Here is an 18,067-nt window from a genome sequence, read left to right on the forward strand (position 1 = left end):
AAACTGAATCCTGAGTCATCCAGGAGCCACTGCACTCAGAGCAGCTGGAGCCACTGCACTCAGAGCAGCTGAAACTGAATCCTGAGTCATCGAGGACCCACTGCACTCAGAGCAGAAGGATTTCCAGATCCAAGAGGTGGCCTGAGTCCCAGGAGTTATTCCACCCAGGAGATTAGGAGCATAAGACCACAGAGACCTCTGGACTCTGAGGAGCTCTGCAATAAGCAAGATAACTGGAAATACAGACTCCAGTTTTACACAGGGAGGGCAGGTACCACTAGAGTTAACCAGATGGCGAAAGGCAAGCGCAAGAACATAAGCAACGGAAACCAAAGTTTCTTGGCATCATCAGTGCCCAATTCTCCCAATACAGCAAGCCCTGAACACCCCATCACACCTGAAAAGCAGGATTCAGAATTAAAATCACTTCTCATGATGATGATAGAGGATTATAAGAAGGAATTAAGTAACTCCCTTAAAGAAATACAGGAGAGTACAAGTAAACAGATAGAAGCCCTTAAAGAGGAATCACAGAAATCCCTTAAAGAAATGCAAGAAAACACAAAGAAGGAATTAAACAAAAACATTCAGGATCTGAAACTAGAAATAGAAACAATAAAGAAAGTTCAAAGGGAGACAACCATGGAGATAGAAAACCTAAGAAAGAGATCAGGAGTCACAGACGCAAGCATCACCAACCGAATACAAGAGATAGAAGAGAGAATCTCAAATGCAGAAGATACGGTGGAAAATATTGACACAGTTGTCAAAGAAAATGCAAAATGCAAAAAACTCCTAACTCAAAACATCCAGGAAATCCAGGACACAATGAGAAGACCAAACCTAAGGATAATAGGTATAGATGAGAATGAAGATTCCCAACTTAAAGGGCCAGTAAATATCTTCAACAAAATTATTGAGGAAAACTTCCCTAACCTAAAGAACAAGATGCCCATAAACATACAAGAAGCCTACAGAACACCAAATAGACTAGACCAGAAAAGAAATACCTCCCGTCACATAATAATCAAAACATCAGATGCACAAAACAAAGAAAAAATACTAAAAGCAGTAAGGGAAAAAGGTCAAGTAACATATAAAGGCAGACCTATAAGAATTACACCAGACTTCTCACCAGAGACTATAAAAGCCAGAAGAGCCTGGACTGACATCATACAGACCCTAAGAGAACACAATTGCCAGCCCAGATTACTATACCCAGCAAAACTCTCAATCACTATAGATGGTGAAACCAAGATATTCCATGACAAAACCAAATTTGCACAATATCTTCCCACAAACCCAGCACTTCAAAGGATAATTGATGGAAAATGCCAACACAAGGAGGGAAACTACAACCTAGGAAAAGCAAGTAAGTAATCTTCCAACAACCCTCAAAAAAGATACAAACATAACTTTACCTCTAATAAAAAAAATAACAGGAAGCAACAATCATTTTTCCTTAATATCTCTTAACATCAATGGTCTCAATTCCCCAATAAAAAGACGCAGACTATCAGACTGGATACACAAACAAGACCCAGAATTATGCTGCATACAAGAAACGCACCTCAGTGACAAAGACAGACACTACCTCAGAATAAAAGGGTGGAAAACAATTTTTCAAGCCAATGGTCCCAAGAAACAAGCTGGAGTAGCCATTCTAATATCAAATAAAATCGACTTTCATCCAAAATTAATCAAAAAAGATAAGGAAGGACACTTCATACTCATCAAAGGAAAAATCTACCAAGGTGAACTCTCAATTCTGAACATCTATGCTCCAAATGCAAGGGCACCTACATACATAAAAGAAACTTTACTAAAGCTCAAAACACACATTACACCTCACACAATAATAGTGGGGGATTTCAACACCCCACTGTCAGCAATGGACAGATCATGGAAACAGAAACTAAACAGAGACACTTTGAAATTAACAGAAGTTATGAACCAAATGGACTTAACAGACATCTATAGAACATTTCATCCTAAAACAAAAGAATATACCTTTTTCTCAGCACCTCATGGTACCTTCTCCAAAATAGACCATATAATTGGTCACAAAACAAGCCTCTACAGATACAAAAAGATTGAAATAATCCCTTGCATCTTATCAGATCACCACGGACTAAGACTGGTCTTTAATAATGACAAAAACAATGGAAAACCCACGTACACATGGAAACTGAACAACTCTCTACTCAATGATGACTTGGTCAAGGAAGAAATAAAGAAAGAAATAAAAGACTTTTTAGAATTCAATGAAAATGAGGACACATCATACCAAAACTTGTGGGACTCCATGAAGGCAGTGCTAAGAGGAAAGCTCATAGCTCTAAGTGCCTACAAAAAGAAACTGGAAAGAGCACACACTAACAAGTTGACTGCACAACTAAAAGCTCTAGAACAAAAAGAAGCAAATACACCCAGGAGGAGTAGAAGTCAGGAAATAATCAAACTCAGGGCTGAAATCAACCAAATAGAAACAGAAAGAACAATACAAAATATCAATAAAACCAGGAGTTGGTTCTTTGAGAAAATCAACAAGATAGATAAACCCTTAGCCAGATTAACCAGAGGGCACAGAGACAGTATCCAAATTAATAAAATCAGAACTGAAAAGGGAGACATAACAACAGAAACTGAAGAAATTCAAAAAATCATCAGATCCTACTACAAAGGCCTATACTCAACAAAACTGGAAAACCTGGATGAAATGGACAATTTCCTAGACAGATACCAGGTACCGAAGTTAAACCAGGAGCAGATAAACCATCTAAATAGTCCCATAACCCCTCAGGAAATAGCAGCAGTCATCAAAAGCCTCCCCACTAAAAAAAGCCCAGGACCAGATGGTTTTAGTGCTGAATTCTATCAGACCTTCAAGGAAGACCTAATACCAATTCTCTTCAAACTATTCCACAAAATAGAGACAGAAGGAACACTACCCAATTCGTTCTATGAAGCTACAATTACACTCATACCCAAACCCCACAAAGACACGACAAAGAAAGAGAACTTCAGACCAATCTCCCTTATGAACATCGATGCAAAAATACTCAATAAAATTCTAGCAAACCGAATCCAAGACCACATCAAAACAATCATCCATCATGATCAAGTAGGTTTTATCCCAGGAATGCAGGGATGGTTCAATATTCGGAAATCCATCAATGTAATCCACTATATAAACAAACTTAAAGAAAAAAACCACATGATCATCTCACTAGATGCTGAGAAAGCATTTGACAAAATTCAACATCCCTTCATGATAAAAGTCTTGGAAAGATCAGGAATTCAAGGCCCCTACCTAAACATAGTAAAAGCAATTTACAGCAAACCAGTAGCCAACATCAAGCTAAATGGAGAGAAACTTGAAGCAATCCCACTAAGATCAGGGACTAGAAAAGGTTGCCCACTCTCCCCCTACCTATTCAATATAGTACTGGAAGTCTTAGCCAGAGCAATTAGACAGCAAAAAGAAGTCAAAGGGATACAAATAGGAAAGGAAGAAGTCAAAATATCGCTATTTGCAGATGATATGATAGTATACTTAAGTGACCCCCAAACTTCCACCAGAGAACTCCTAAACCTGATAAACAACTTCAGCAAAGTGGCTGGTTATAAAATCAACTCAAACAAATCAGTAGCCTTCCTCTACATGAAAGATAAACAGACTGAAAAAGAAATTAGGGAAATGACACCCTTCACAATAGTTGCAAATAATATAAAATACCTTGGTGTGAATCTAACCAAGCAAGTGAAAGACCTCTATGACAAGAACTTCAAGTCTCTGAAGAAAGAAATTGAAGAAGATCTCAGAAGATGGAAAGATCTCCCATGCTCATGGATTGGCAGGATTAATATAATAAAAATGGCCATCTTGCCAAAAGCAATCTACAGATTCAATGCAATCCTCATTAAAATCCCAACTCAATTCTTCACAGAGTTAGAAAAGGAAATTCTCAAATTCATATGGAATAACAAAAAACCCAGGATAGCGAAAACTATTCTCAACAATAAAAGAACTTCGGGAGGAATTACCATCCCTGACCTCAAGCTGTACTACAGAGCAATAGTGATAAAAACTACCTGGTATTGGTACAGAGACAGGCAGGAAGATCAATGGAATAGAATTGAAGACCCAGAAATGAACCCACACTCCTATGGTCACTTGATCTTTGACAAAGGAGCTAAAACTGTCCAGTGGAAAAAGGACAGCATTTTCAACAAATGGTGCTGGTTCAACTGGAAGACAACATGTAGAAGAATGAAAATTGATCCATTCTTATCCCCCTGTACAAAGCTCAAGTCTATGTGCATAAAGGACCTCCACATAAAACCAGATACACTGAAACTAATAGAAGAGAAGGTGGGGAAAAGCCTCGAATACTTGGGCACAGGGGAAAAGTTCCTGAACAGAACTCCAATGGCATATGCTCTAAGATCGAGAATTGACAAATGGGACTTCATAAAATTGCAAAGTTTCTGTAAGGCAAAGGACACTGTCAATAGGACAAAACGACAACCAACAAATTGGGAAAAGATCTTTACCAATCCTTCATCTGATAGAGGGCTAATATCCAATATATACAAAGAACTCAAGAAATTAGACTCCAGACAACCAAATTACCCTATTAAAAAATGGGGTATAGAGCTTAACAAAGAATTTTCAACGGAAGAAACTCGAATGGCCGAGAAGCATCTAAAGAAATGTTCAGCATCCTTAGTCGTCAGGGAAATGCAAATCAAAACAACCCTGAGATTCCATCTCACACCAGTCAGAATGGCTAAGATTAAAAACTCAGGTGATAGTAGATGCTGGCGAGGGTGTGGAGAAAGAGGAACACTCCTCCATTGTTGGTGGGACTGCAAGATGGTGCAACCACTTTGGAAATCAGTGTGGCGGTTCCTCAGAAAATTGGACATAGCATTACCCGAGGATCCAGCTATACCACTCCTAGGCATATACCCAGAAGATGCTCGAACATATAACAAGGACATATGCTCAACTATGTTCATAGCAGCCTTATTTATAATAGCCAGGAGCTGGAAAGAACCCAGATGTCCTTCAACTGAGGAATGGATTCAAAAAATGTGGTATATTTACACAATGGAGTATTACTCAGCTATTAAAAACAATGAATTCGAGAGGTTCCTTGGTAAATGGATGGAACTAGAAATTATCATCCTGAGTGAGGTAAGCCAATCACAAAAGAAGACACATGGTATTCACTCACTGATTATTGGATATTAGCCTAGAACCTTGAAATGCCCAAGATGCAACTCACAGGCCACATGAAGCCCATAAAGAAGGAAGACCAAGTGAGGGTGATTTGGTCCTTCTTAGAAGGAGCAACAAAATACTCAAGGGAGCAAATATGGAGACAAAGTGAGGGACAGAAACTGAAGGAGGGGCCATCTCAAGACCACCCCACCTGAGTATCTATCCCATGTGCAATCACCAAAGGTAGATGCTGATGTGGAAGACAGGAAGTGCATGCTGATAAGAGCCTGATATGGATATCTCCTCAGAGGCCTTCAAGAGTCAGACATATTCAGAGGCAGATGCTCACAACTAGCCATTGAACTGATCATGGGGTTCTCAATAGAGGAGTTAGAGTGAAGACTGAAGGAGCTGAAAGGGTTTGTGGCACCATGAGGAGAGCAATAATACCAACCAACCACAGCTCCCAGGGTCTAAATCACCAGCCTGGGAGCACTTAGGGGGGGATCCAGGGCTTCAGCTGAATATGTAAAAGTGGAGGGCCCTGCTGGGCATAGGTGGAAGAAGAGAACCTTGACCTCATGAAGGCTGGATGCCCCAGGGGGTGGGAATTTTGAGGGTGGGGAGGTGGGAGTGGGGGGGTGTGGATAGATGTTACATCCACAGAGAAGAAGGAGGAGGGGCGAGGGGATTAGGGGTTCCGAGGGGGTGGTGGGGGATGGGGTAAGGGGACAACATAGGAAATGTAAATAAATCATCCAATAAAAAAAAAGAAAAAAAAAAAGAAAACATAAAGAACAATTAATAAATGATAATTACCTATCCCTGAAAAAAAAATGTAGATACATTTCCATTAGAAATTCAATTAATTATTTTATATTAAAAGACAATTAGCTAAGCAATAATATGGATTATTTTTGTTATTGTTGTTTTTTATACTCTCTAAGCACACATGACACTATGAAGTCATAGTCCTGATGCTAAGAGGCTATCTGAAACTCTTATGCAACACCCTGGAAATGGCCCTCTTTACTATGTGAATTAACAGGATATTCTTTGAGTACTTCACCACAATCAATAGTAATCCTGATTTGTCTTTATTGCTCTCTCTGGCTCTGTGGTTAAAGATAACAGAATAAATGGATTTTTAGGATTAGCCTTATTACATTATAGCACACTGAATTTTATGAAGAATAAAAAAAAAGAACACATATGCCACCATAAACTGGCTATTCTTCTTCGCTGACAGGCTCTTGATTTCCTTGCATTAATATGGGCTACAACACACATCACTCATATGGCACTCAACACCTTATAGTAAACAGGCTCAGGACACTAAGTAACAAGTAGCAGTATAGTTTCCACTTAGTAGACCACAATCATAACTAGGTCAGCATGGTTTATATTAATATATTAAGTCAAAGATGACTAATACCTTCATATGAAACAAATACTAACCCTTGAGAAGAAACGTGTTCTTTTAATGTTTCAGAGAGGCAAAGCCTTTGCCTTACAGGAGGGACAGCACCTGTTCGGCACTTTATGAATGCTTTCTTAGTCCAAGCCTGTAGATAAGACTCAGTGTTTCCATTTTACAATGAGAAAATTCTCAGTTTATGTATTAGTCAAAATTACACAGTTCATTAGGGGCAGTTACATATATCAACCTGCTTTGCCAGAGTTAGTATTTTTCTAGAATTAAAAACTCTTAAGAATAATAAGGCCAAGTGATGTCAATAAAACACATATAAGAAAGTACTTTGACTAATTAAAAATACTTTTAGAATTCATTCAGAAGGGAGCAGTAAGGCCAATTTTCAGAGATGGGGCTGTAATAATGTAAATTAACTATGATATTAAGTATATTTTGCCCATATTGAGATATTTTTAATGAATGGAGCTATACATCAATTTACATTCTAGTCAAAGTTTCCCTTCCTCACATGGACCGGTAACAGTAATAATCGTCTAAGTTTTCTACTTATAAAATCTTCTGGTTTTCTATTTATAAAAAAAAAGATTTTTTTAAAAAATATCATTTCTCACATATCCTACAAATAATAATGAAGGCTAATGTCCCAAAGCCTATACATGTCTTGAGAGCAATGAATTTGAGCTGAATAATGTTGCTAGTATTTATAACTCAATATTTTACAAAAGCTAAGTGGCTTTCTAGAGCATGAACAATATGGCTATTAAATACCATGGTACCTATAGTAGAATATAAATTCTATATGTATTATTCATACCTGCACCTCCGCCTACACTCAGAATCTTAATTTCTGCTTTATTTTCTCCAATCCTGGAAAGCAAGCAAACACAAAATTATACAATTTAAGAAACACATGAAAGGTGCTTTGTCAATTCTTCCTATCAAGTCTATTGATAAGCAAAAGAGAATTGATGAATGGACAAGAGGCCGACAAGAAAGTGACGTCATGTCTGTGGCTCTTTATTTATTTCTGTTGCTCTTATTAGAGTGCCTGAAAACACAGAAGAAGGGAACCAGGCCAACTTGAAAGTGGGGACCATGGCTCTGGCAGGCCTTGTCCTTCTCCATTCCCTCTGTCTTATTAAAAAGCATCAGATTACATCCCTAGAGCTGGCCACCAAGGTCTATTCCCTTATTTGGCCACTTCCTCCTCCTGAGGCTGACTATCAAGGCCCAGCTGAAAAAGTATTAAAGTCCAGCAATCGAAAGCCCCCTTTGGTTCACTTAATTAACATGCCCAATCAAGATATACCACCACATCCTAGCCCACTCTAACACAGGCCTCCCGCTTTTTTCTTAAAATTGCACCTGTAAAGTCCTGAGTCAGAAAGCAACTATTTTAGCTTTCCTTCCCAGATTAATAAAGGATTTCACTGTGAAAACAGGTGTTTGGGAGTGGTTTGTGCCTAATTCTGGTTTGGGAGGAAACTCCCAATATGCAGGGGGTCTCCTTCAACAGGCTCCATTCCTTTCTTGAATTTGGAGACATAGAAGTACCACTATAACCATCTAGCATGTAAAAAGTGGCATTTCTTTGGATGCTAGAAAATAAGGATGCATAGTTCTGTCAATCTCTGTTGACATTTCACAATGACAATATAAAACCTGGGCCTTGGCAAGGACTTGGTGGTTTATGATACATCTAATGTCTTTTCCTCTTCCTTCTGTCTTCCTTTCAATAAACGAATATTTATTGTGTGTTTATTGTATGCCTATCCTAGGAATTATATTTCAAAAAAGTAATAATAAGATAGTGCTTTCAACTTAAAATCAGAGTGCATAAATGAAATCTCATGAGTCTTTTACAAATTCTACAGCCAAAATTCTATCTAGACTGGATACATTCAGAAGACAAGGAAGGGGTCATCATTGCCTTACACCCTCCATCTTCAGTCTAAACTGTGAGGTTGAAAAAAACTCAAAGATCTGCCTAAGCTAAGTGATGAATGTGTACTATCCAAACTGAAAATACTGAGAACGTAACCTATAACCTATGAAAGCATGATATAAGCCCCACTTGTCCCCATTTAAGGACCACGCCTGATTTTGAAAAGAAGGCCCTAAGGCACAGCTCCAGGAACAGACCCCGAAATCCAGAAACAAGGTCATAAAACCTCCCCCAAAGAACAGCCTGGGGATAACACAAAAAAATGGGAAATGCTTTATCTCAGGATGGGTCACCATTTCAAAGAACGGTTGACCCCTGCACGCTGGTTGTTTCTACAGAACAAACGCTCTTTGTCTTTGTACACTAAGTCTGGGGTTTTCCTTCAGCGATTTTCAGATCCTTACACTAGATCTTCAAAAATTAAGAGAAAGTTCCAAAGAAGTAAATTATAGTTTCAGATAAAATTGTCTACTTGATTATCTGCTTTAATATTTTACTGGTTTTTAGCTTGAACATGTCATACATGCACATAATAGTTTGGATCAAATTCACCCACTGTTCCTTCCCCTCCAATTCTTCCTCTCTCTCCCACAACGACAATTTCCTCCCAACTTCTTGAGCTCTTATTGTAAAGCCTAGATCCACTTATACTTAGTGACATCTATGAGTACACAGGGTGGGGTGTGGAACCAATGATTTAATTTCTATATCCTTTATTCTATTATGTGTCAGTTAATGAACCTTGTTAAGATATAAAATACAAGGCTAGGGAAATGACTCAGTTTATAAAGTGCTGGACAAAGGGAGGAAGAGAAAAAGACACATAGAATTCTGTATTTGTCCAACAAGTCTGCTCTGGTTGAGGAGAAGGGGAACTAACTCCACAGAGAAATTCAGACAGGGTAAGATAAAACATCAGATTTCTTTGTTGCTTGTAAATTAGCTCCACAGTCAGTCACTTCTTCCTAGTTTTATATAGTTACTTCTTGCAACAATTTATCCCCAGATAGGTGACTTGACTCTCTTCTGTTACCTCAATAATGCTTATCAGCTTTGAGACAAATTGAACACATTAATCAAAAATTAATGAAAAATAAAGGAGTTTGTGGGCATAGAAACCAGTTTTACTGATTATGGTAAACTAATTCTTTTTTTTTTCAGAATCATATTGATAATATTAAGTTGAAAGGAAAAGATACTTTGGGGAAGAATGAAAATAACAGAAAAAGAGGATGAGTTTAAATCATCTTTATTAGAATTCAGAAGCACTGATTCTATGCTCTGGAACAAATCTCATTCTGCAATTACTTTTGTCTGATTCTATGGAAAGAATACAAGAATATATTTGGGACTTTTAAAAACATATATAATTTGAAAGGAGCCTAGAAAAATAAATCCGAGTTTAATGATTTGAATCTTTTTCCCAAATAAGGTTGGGCTTGTGCCTTTAAAGCCAACAAATAGTTAACACTTAGCCTGCGCTGCCAGCTATACCGCACAAATCAGTCTCGGTATTTATAGCACAAACAGAGCTGCCTAAGCGAGGCCAGCCAATTTAGACAAGGCCAGGCAGCAGCAGCAGCAGCAGGCAGCTGTGATTATCTATGGCTCTAATCCCAGGGCCTCCTCCACCCCTGCCTACCCCCTGGGCTGGGTAGAGGGTTAGTCTACTGGAAGAAACGACACTTTTTGTTACCTTGCTATTATGCCTGGAAGCTTCTTATCCATGAATTCTTGCATGCACTGGTGTTCCGTGGAATTATTTAGAAACCTCCGAAAAGATTCCACGTATCTGCTGTGGTCAGAAAGTAAGCTCCTCATGCAAGATGCCATATTGGGTTCTCTAATAAAAACAAGGAGGGAGCTCCGTTTTACTTCCTCTGTTCCTAGTTCCTTCTTTTCCCTCTTTCTCTCCCCTCCCCCACCAGTTCCTTTTACCCTGCGCCAAATAAGTCTCCCAAACCGCGCCAAATAAGTAAAAATAAATAAATAATGATAATAATCCGTGAATAAAAAAATAAACCACGGCACTTAAATCTGCTTTGCAGTGACAGACACCCAAAACTACCAAACAGAGCTTACTGCGCCACTGTTTGTACAGGACTTTCTGTACTTTGCACCTTGCAGAGCTGTAAAGCAGGCTGACAGCTCTGGAAAGCTGCAAAAGCCTTCCAATCACTTCCTGATTTTGGTTTTTTCTTTCTTTCCTTTTTTTTTTTTTTTGTTTGTTAGTTTGTGTTTGTGTTTTGTTTTGTTTTGTTTTGCTTTCAAGTAGGGGTCACAAGTAAGTTCCAAGTAAGAAAGAGGGTATTTTGTTTTGCTTTGCTTTTAAGGCAAAAGGTCAGTTAGTTTTTAGAATGACCAGGATTGCTACAAGGCTACGCATATAACTTTCAGAAACCTACAACTGCTAAAATCTATTGACAACCAACCAACATCTGGCTATGTGTGTTTGTTGTAGAGCTCCCTGCCTTTGTTTATCTTAGTTTTTGACTCTTAAGCTCAACTGCTGATCTCTTCAAACACTGATCGATTTGTTTGAACAAATCAGGAAAAAATTTAAGTCAAGGAGGAGCACAGGAGCTGTAAGAGAAATTTAAAGTAACAGGAGGCCTTAGTATTACCATAAAAGGATTAACACAGGCACTTCTCAGTTCTGAGCCTCCTAAAACTGAAAGTTCCATCTTCACTTATTAACCACTCACCTGAAATCCCAAGTTTATATCTACATGGTTGTTAGCTAATAAAGACAAGAGCAGAAGCATACTTTTTCTCCTGAACAAATTGCTCACAGGCTTCTGTTTGCTTAAATGGTTAAACATATGCTTATGAACTTACACTAACGGCTACTTCCACTAGTGAGGTGCTCTGTAGTGCCACAGGGACGGCCTCTCTTTGACTATCAGGTAGATCTAAGTGTTACTAACAGCAGAGATGATTCCGTTGAGAAATTGCATGCCAGAAACAGTGCAACACTTTTCAAAATGTAGCCTGAGAATTATTGTGACACCCTGAGCTTCCTCCCAGTACTGCTGGGAGGGCTGAGATTCTAAGAGGTTGAGTGCTTTGCTCAAGGCACGGCAGTGGAATGTGGAAGGGCTGGGAATGTTTTAAGGATATTTTAAGCTTTCATAAAAATCTTTACATTCAATCCAAACCCATCTCCTTATACCTCCTAGATAGTACTCCAATTTCAGTTCGCCTAAATTAAACAAACTGTATCCAAATAATCTTGAAAGGAAAAGACAAAAATGCTAAATTCACACACACACACACACACACACGAAGAAATTCTTTAACACACAAAACTACTTATGGAGCACTTTCAAACATTACCTTTCGAGGATACTGTTTCCTTAGAATTTGTATCGCTGCTTTGAACATTGCTAAGACTCTGAATCCAAATTATTATTTTGATTCCCAATTTCCTTGTCCAAACTTAAACTCCCAGTAACAATGCAGGAACTTGCTTGTTTATGGTGTCTTCAGTACATGGAAAAGATCATGCTTGTCTATGACTGTGCTGATTTGTTGCATGAAAATTGTAAATATTAACTGTTTTCATTTCATTGACAGTATGTGAGAATAAACGTTCGTTCTGTTAGCCATTTGTACTTCCTGCTTTGTGTAGTTCCCATTCATCCCCTTCCTTCTCATTTCAATTGGATCCTGATACTTTTCTTTATGTGTATGTGCTCTTTATAAATTAAATATGTTAATCTTTATATTTTAACAAGCATTTTTCTCAATATGACATTTAACCTTTAAAAAATAAAACATAGTCTTTCAAAAACTTAAAATCAAGACTTAATAAAAACAATATTACTTATCCATAAAGTATTATGTTCTTATATAATTAACTCCTTGACTTTTTATAGTTATTGTTGTTGGAAAGACTGTAGTTTATCCTTTAAAAATGGCATTTGTAAATAAGCACAGAATGCCAAAGCTGTCTATTCATGGATGCTACCACTTACCTGGACTAGAGCATTGTTTCACAATGTTCTGCTTTCTCCAAGATCTTCCAGATTTCATTAAATGTTCTACAGAAAATTGATTACGTAGTCAAATAATTTATAATGCAATAATTCAGGATACTCATCTGCGTATTTATATGTTAGCATTTCAAATTTTTACATAGCATTTCCAAATACTCTCTTGAAATACATACTTTACATCTGTGGCATTTTTATGATTCTTTTTTCAAAAATGTGAATTTTGTTGCTTTTAGTATGACTTGCTTTTTATTAAGTTCTGGGTTCAGTAATCACAACTTCCCTTTAATATTTTACATAAAATATTTTTCCTAATTGGTAAGTGGTGTGGAATTTTCTTGGGGAAAATGTCTGGTTGGAATGGCCTAATGTAGAGACACCTCCTTTCCCTTTGGAATATTAGATAGAACCTCCATCACTGCAGGAACTCCTCAATGATAACAAAATCATTATTGTCTTTAAAATTATTTTCAATACATAATGATGTACTAAAATTTAAACTTTTTAGACAAGTTTAAAATGAACTTCAGATTCTTACTCATTGTCTAACCAAACTGCAGTTCTCATCCCACTACCTATCATTTATTAAACTCTGATCACACTAAAATACCTTCTGCATATTATCTCATTTAATATCCTAACTGAGTATGGAGGTATTGATATTATTAGATAGAACCCACATCCTCTAAGTTACAAAAGATCACGTGACAACTAAAAGAATAAATTGTTTGATACATTATTTTTCTTAGATTTTGCTATACAACTTGTATTCTGCACCATTTCAATATGAAGATCCCTTTACATTATTTTTTCCCAAAGACAATTAAGAGCACTAAGAAATGCAATAGTCCTGTATTCTCTAGCATATCTTCCAGGCAGGAAAGACTGTCGGTCAAAGGTTCTGTGGCAAGCTTGGTGTCCACGTTACTCTTTTGGTAGCCAAAAGAATACTTTCCCACAGCGAAGAGACTAGAACTTAGCACAAGCTTCTATCCACATTCAATTAGCTGTGTGGATGTTGTTCTCAGCAATAAAGCCTCCAATGTCAGTTTGTGGAGAGTAACTTTCTGTCCTAAAGTCAGTGTAGCAGATCTCCATGGGACTCCCTTGGCCTACAACTCAACAAAATACAACCGGAAACCTTGCCTGGCTCTAAGAGATGGTAAGTTGAGACTATTATATCCTCATTATGCTTCTTCACTAGGATCATGGCATAGATTGAAGTTTTCATTGCACTAGGTTTCCACACCAACCCCATCCAATGCCTCCCAGCTCCAGCCTCTCCCCACACTTGTTCTCCCCATCCAATCTTATCCCTACTTGATCTCTCCTCCTCCTCCAAGCACAAAATCTACTCTATCTCCCCTGCCCAGAAAGACACATACATCTGTTCCAGATCCTTCCTCTTTACTTAACCTCTCTGAGTCTAAGTATTGTAGCATGGTTATCATTTACTTTAGAGCTAATATCCACTTATAAGTGAATTCATACCATATTTGTTTTCCTGGGTCTTGGTTACCTCACTCAGGATGATTTTTATCTAGTTCCATTCATTTGTCTGAAAATTTTATGTTGTCATTTTTTTTAACAGCTGCATTTTTTAACATTGTATAAATGTACCATATTTGGTTTATTCAATCTTCAGTTGAGAGATATCTGGGTTGTTTATAATTTTTGGCTATTATGAATAAAGACACAATAAACATAGTTGAGCAAGTATCACTGTGGCATGGTGGAGCATCCTTTAGTATATGCCCAGGAGTAGAATAGCTAAGTATTGAGACAGACTGATTTTTCAACTTTCGGAGGAACCACCATATTGATTTCCATAGCAGCTGTATAAGTTTGCATTCCCACAAGTAAAGGAGGATTGTTCTACTTCCTCCACACCCTCACCAGCATGTGCTGCCACTTCTATTATTGATCTTAGTCATTCTGACAGAAGTAAGATGGAATCTGTAACAGGATTTGATTTTCATTTCCTTGATGATTAAGGATGGTGAACATTTTTTGTTTCTAAGACATTTAGTTTTCCTTTTCTGAGAATTCCCTGTTTAGATTTGTACTCTATTTTTTAATTAGATTAGTGTTTTTGGATAACTAATTTCTTGAGTTCCTTGAGTATTTTAGATTATTAGTCCTCTACTGGAAGTGGATTTGCTAAATATTTTTCCCATCTTGTAGATGGACACTTTGTGCTACTTACAATGTCTTTTGGCTTAAAAAGCCATTTTAATCTGCTAATGGTTTATCTATCTTGTTGATTTTCTCAAAGAACCAGCTCCTGGTTTTATTGATATTTTGTATTGTTCTTTCTGTTTCTATTTGGTTGATTTCAGCCCTGAGTTACAATCAAAACCAAAGTAAAACCAACATGTAGGAGGATAATCAAATCCTTTAGCTCAGTGCCAGGACCTAAAGTTCATGATCCTCTGGGCTTCAGACTGTTTGGGCAGCTCTACTTCTTTCCTTCTGCCATCTGAAACATATACAGAATGTGGTTCTGGCCAGCCACACTCTGCAGCATCTGTCCATTGTCCTTGGCAGTCATCCCTCTGTACTGGCATCTCCAGTGCTCTACGTTCTCCGCTATGACTGAAACTGCACCTTCACTGATACTCTCTCCTGGCATGTCTTCAGGTGCTCCAAGCTTGTCACATAGTATTGAGGCTCAGATTCTATCAATGACCCTTTAATACTGTAGTTTCCACTGCAGCTAAAGCTACACCTTCAACAATGCCTCTGTGGTTTCTCACAATGTTGAATTTCAACTGCTCTCTATGCTCCTTTTAATCTTTCAGTTTTTGTGCCACTAAGACAAGTACCATGTAGGGAACTCTTAAATTGCCAACTTGAGATGCAGCCCTAGCTTCCTCTGCAACACAATTCTGTGTACTAACCGCAAGAAAACACCTACAGTAGACTATATCTCAAGGATACTTATTTCATCTTCATCCTAGCTGATGTCTCAGCTCCAGCAAAGAAGCATCAACTATCTCAGCAAAGGCCTGGCAACTCTCTTGAAAGCACGCCCAACAGTGGTAAACTACACCCCAAACTCTGTGCTTCATTTCCTGCCCCACAACTCTGCCTGCTAGAGGCCTGCTGGAACCAGGGATAACCAGGTAAGACCCTGCCCCAAGCTCTTACCAACCAATTTCCCTTAAAACATGCTTTAAACTACACCCTATCCCTTAGATACCATTTTCCAGCCCACAACTCCACCTGCTTTCCTGCAAGGCCTGATGGCACCAGGAACCACAGGACACACTGATACTAGGGACTCCAGAAGTAAGGTTAGCATCTAAATCCCCATAGGCCATACAGACCACAAAAACACAAGGGGAAACACTCTACTAGACCTAAAGACATGCTAGTCACCAGAAACCCAGGCCACTCATGCAAAAACATGGAGAAAAAACAGAAACCAAGGGGGAGAAAAAACAGAAACCAAAGGGAACAAAAAACACTCATCCGAGAAACATAAACACAGAAATCAGTATCTAAATCTATAATAACTACAAAACCCAGATGGCCAAAGGCCAACATAAAAGCACAATAAACAACAGCCAAGGCAACATGGCACCATCAGAGCCTACCTATCCTACTACAGCAAGCCCTGAATATCCTAACACAGCTGAATCCAACCTTATGAAGAGATAGAGGCCTTTAAGGAGGAAATGAATAAACCCCCCTAAAGAAATAAAGGAAAATACAATCAAACAGGTGAAGGAAAGGAATAAAACTGTTCAAGACCTGAAATGGAAATAGAAAGAATACAGAAAACACAAACTAAGGGATTCCTGGGGTGGAAAACTGAGGTAAGAGAACAGGAACTATAGACACAAGCATCACCAACAGAATACAAGAGATGGAAGAGAGAATCTCAGGCTTAGACAACACAATAGAAGATATCAATACACTGGTCAATGAAAATGCTAAATCTAAAAAGTTCCTGGAACAAAACATCCAGAAAGTCTGGGACATTATGAAAGGTCAACCTTAAGAATAATAGGAATAGACATAGGAGAAGATTCCCAAATCAAAGATCAAGAAAATATTTTCAATAAAATCATAGAAGAAAATTAATAGTGGGAGATTTCAACACCCCATCCCCACCAATGGGCAGGTCATCCACACAGAAACAAAGCAGAAAAATAATGAAACTAACAGATGTTATGAATCAAATGGACCTAACAGGTGTATACAGAACATCTCACACAAACACAAAAGAATATACCATTTCTCAGCATCTCATAGAACCTTCTCCAAAATTGACCACATTCATGATCACAAAGCAAGTCTCAACAGGTACAAGAAAATTAAAATAACCACTGTGGATTAAATTTGGATTCCAACAACAACATAAACAACAACAAAAAAACCCTATAAACTCATGAAAACTGAACAACTCCCCACTCAACTACAACTGGGTCAAGGAAGAAACAAATAAATTGAAAACTTTCTGGAATTCAATGGAAATGAATGTACAACACACCAAACTTATGAGACACAATGCAGATGGTAAGAGGAAAGTTAAAGAAAACAAATGCCAGCATAAAACAATTCTAGTGATCTCATACTATCAACTTAGCAGCATTCCTGAAAGCTCTAGAATAAAAAGAAGTAAACGTGCCCAAGAGGAGTAGCCTGCAGTAAATAATAAGACTGGGGGCTGAATTCTGTAAATTAGAAATAAAGAGAACAATACAAAGAATCAACAAAACCAACAGGTAATTCTTTAAGAAAATCAACAAGATACATAAGTGCTTATCCAAACTAACTAAAAGAGAGCACATATTCAAATTAACAAAATCAGAAACTAAGAGGAGAGTATAACAAAAGATGCAGAGGAAATCCAGAAAATCATAAGGAAATAATTTAGAAACTTATACTCCAAAAACTTAGAAACTCAATAGGTACCACTTAGCAAAGTTCAATAAGATTAGATAAACAATTTAAAGCAATTGAAGATATCAAAAGATAGAAAGATCTCCTATGCCCATGGATAAGTAGGATTAACACAATAAAAATGGCCATTATACCAAAAGCAATCTACTGATTCAGTGTAATCTGCATCAAAATTGCAACATGGTTTTTCACAGATCTTGAAAGAACAATCCTCAACTTCATGTGAAAAAAAAACAAAAACAGAATAAAAAAAAAACAAACAAAAACCCAGGATAGCTAAAACAATCCTGATCAGTAAAAAAATTTCTGGAAATATCACCATCCCTGGCCTAAAGCTGTCCTACACAGCAATAGTAATAAAAACTGCATGGTATTGGTATAGAAACAGACAGGCAGATCGATGGAATCAAATTGAAGACCCACACACCTACAGATACTTGATTTTTGACAAAGAATCTAAAACCATACAATGGAAAAAAGAAAGCACCTTCAAAAATGGTGCTGGTCTAATGGGATGTCTGCATGTAGAAGAATGAAAGTAGACCCATAGT

General features: G+C 37.7%; 1 protein-coding gene across 7 annotated transcripts in view; it reads right to left on the bottom strand.

The window, feature by feature from the left end:
• Hnmt (histamine N-methyltransferase) overlaps positions 1–18,067 on the bottom strand; it is a 57,643-nt gene that overhangs the window by 32,231 nt on the left and 7,345 nt on the right. Inside the window, exons 1-3 of one of the 7 annotated variants that reach the window (XM_028772788.1) lie at positions 12,588–12,653; positions 10,307–10,453; positions 7,480–7,532 (exon numbers count right to left, since the gene is read on the bottom strand). In XM_028772788.1, coding sequence (XP_028628621.1) covers positions 7,480–7,532; positions 10,307–10,443 — 190 coding nt within the window. In that variant the 5' untranslated portion in view covers positions 10,444–10,453; positions 12,588–12,653. The other 6 variants (XM_028772791.1, XM_028772793.1, XM_028772792.1 and 3 more) reach the window with 6 other exon arrangements.

The sequence above is a fragment of the Grammomys surdaster genome, unplaced genomic scaffold, assembly GCF_004785775.1.
Source record: "Grammomys surdaster isolate TR1022 unplaced genomic scaffold, NIH_TR_1.0 219, whole genome shotgun sequence".
Lineage (NCBI taxonomy): Eukaryota > Metazoa > Chordata > Mammalia > Rodentia > Muridae > Grammomys > Grammomys surdaster.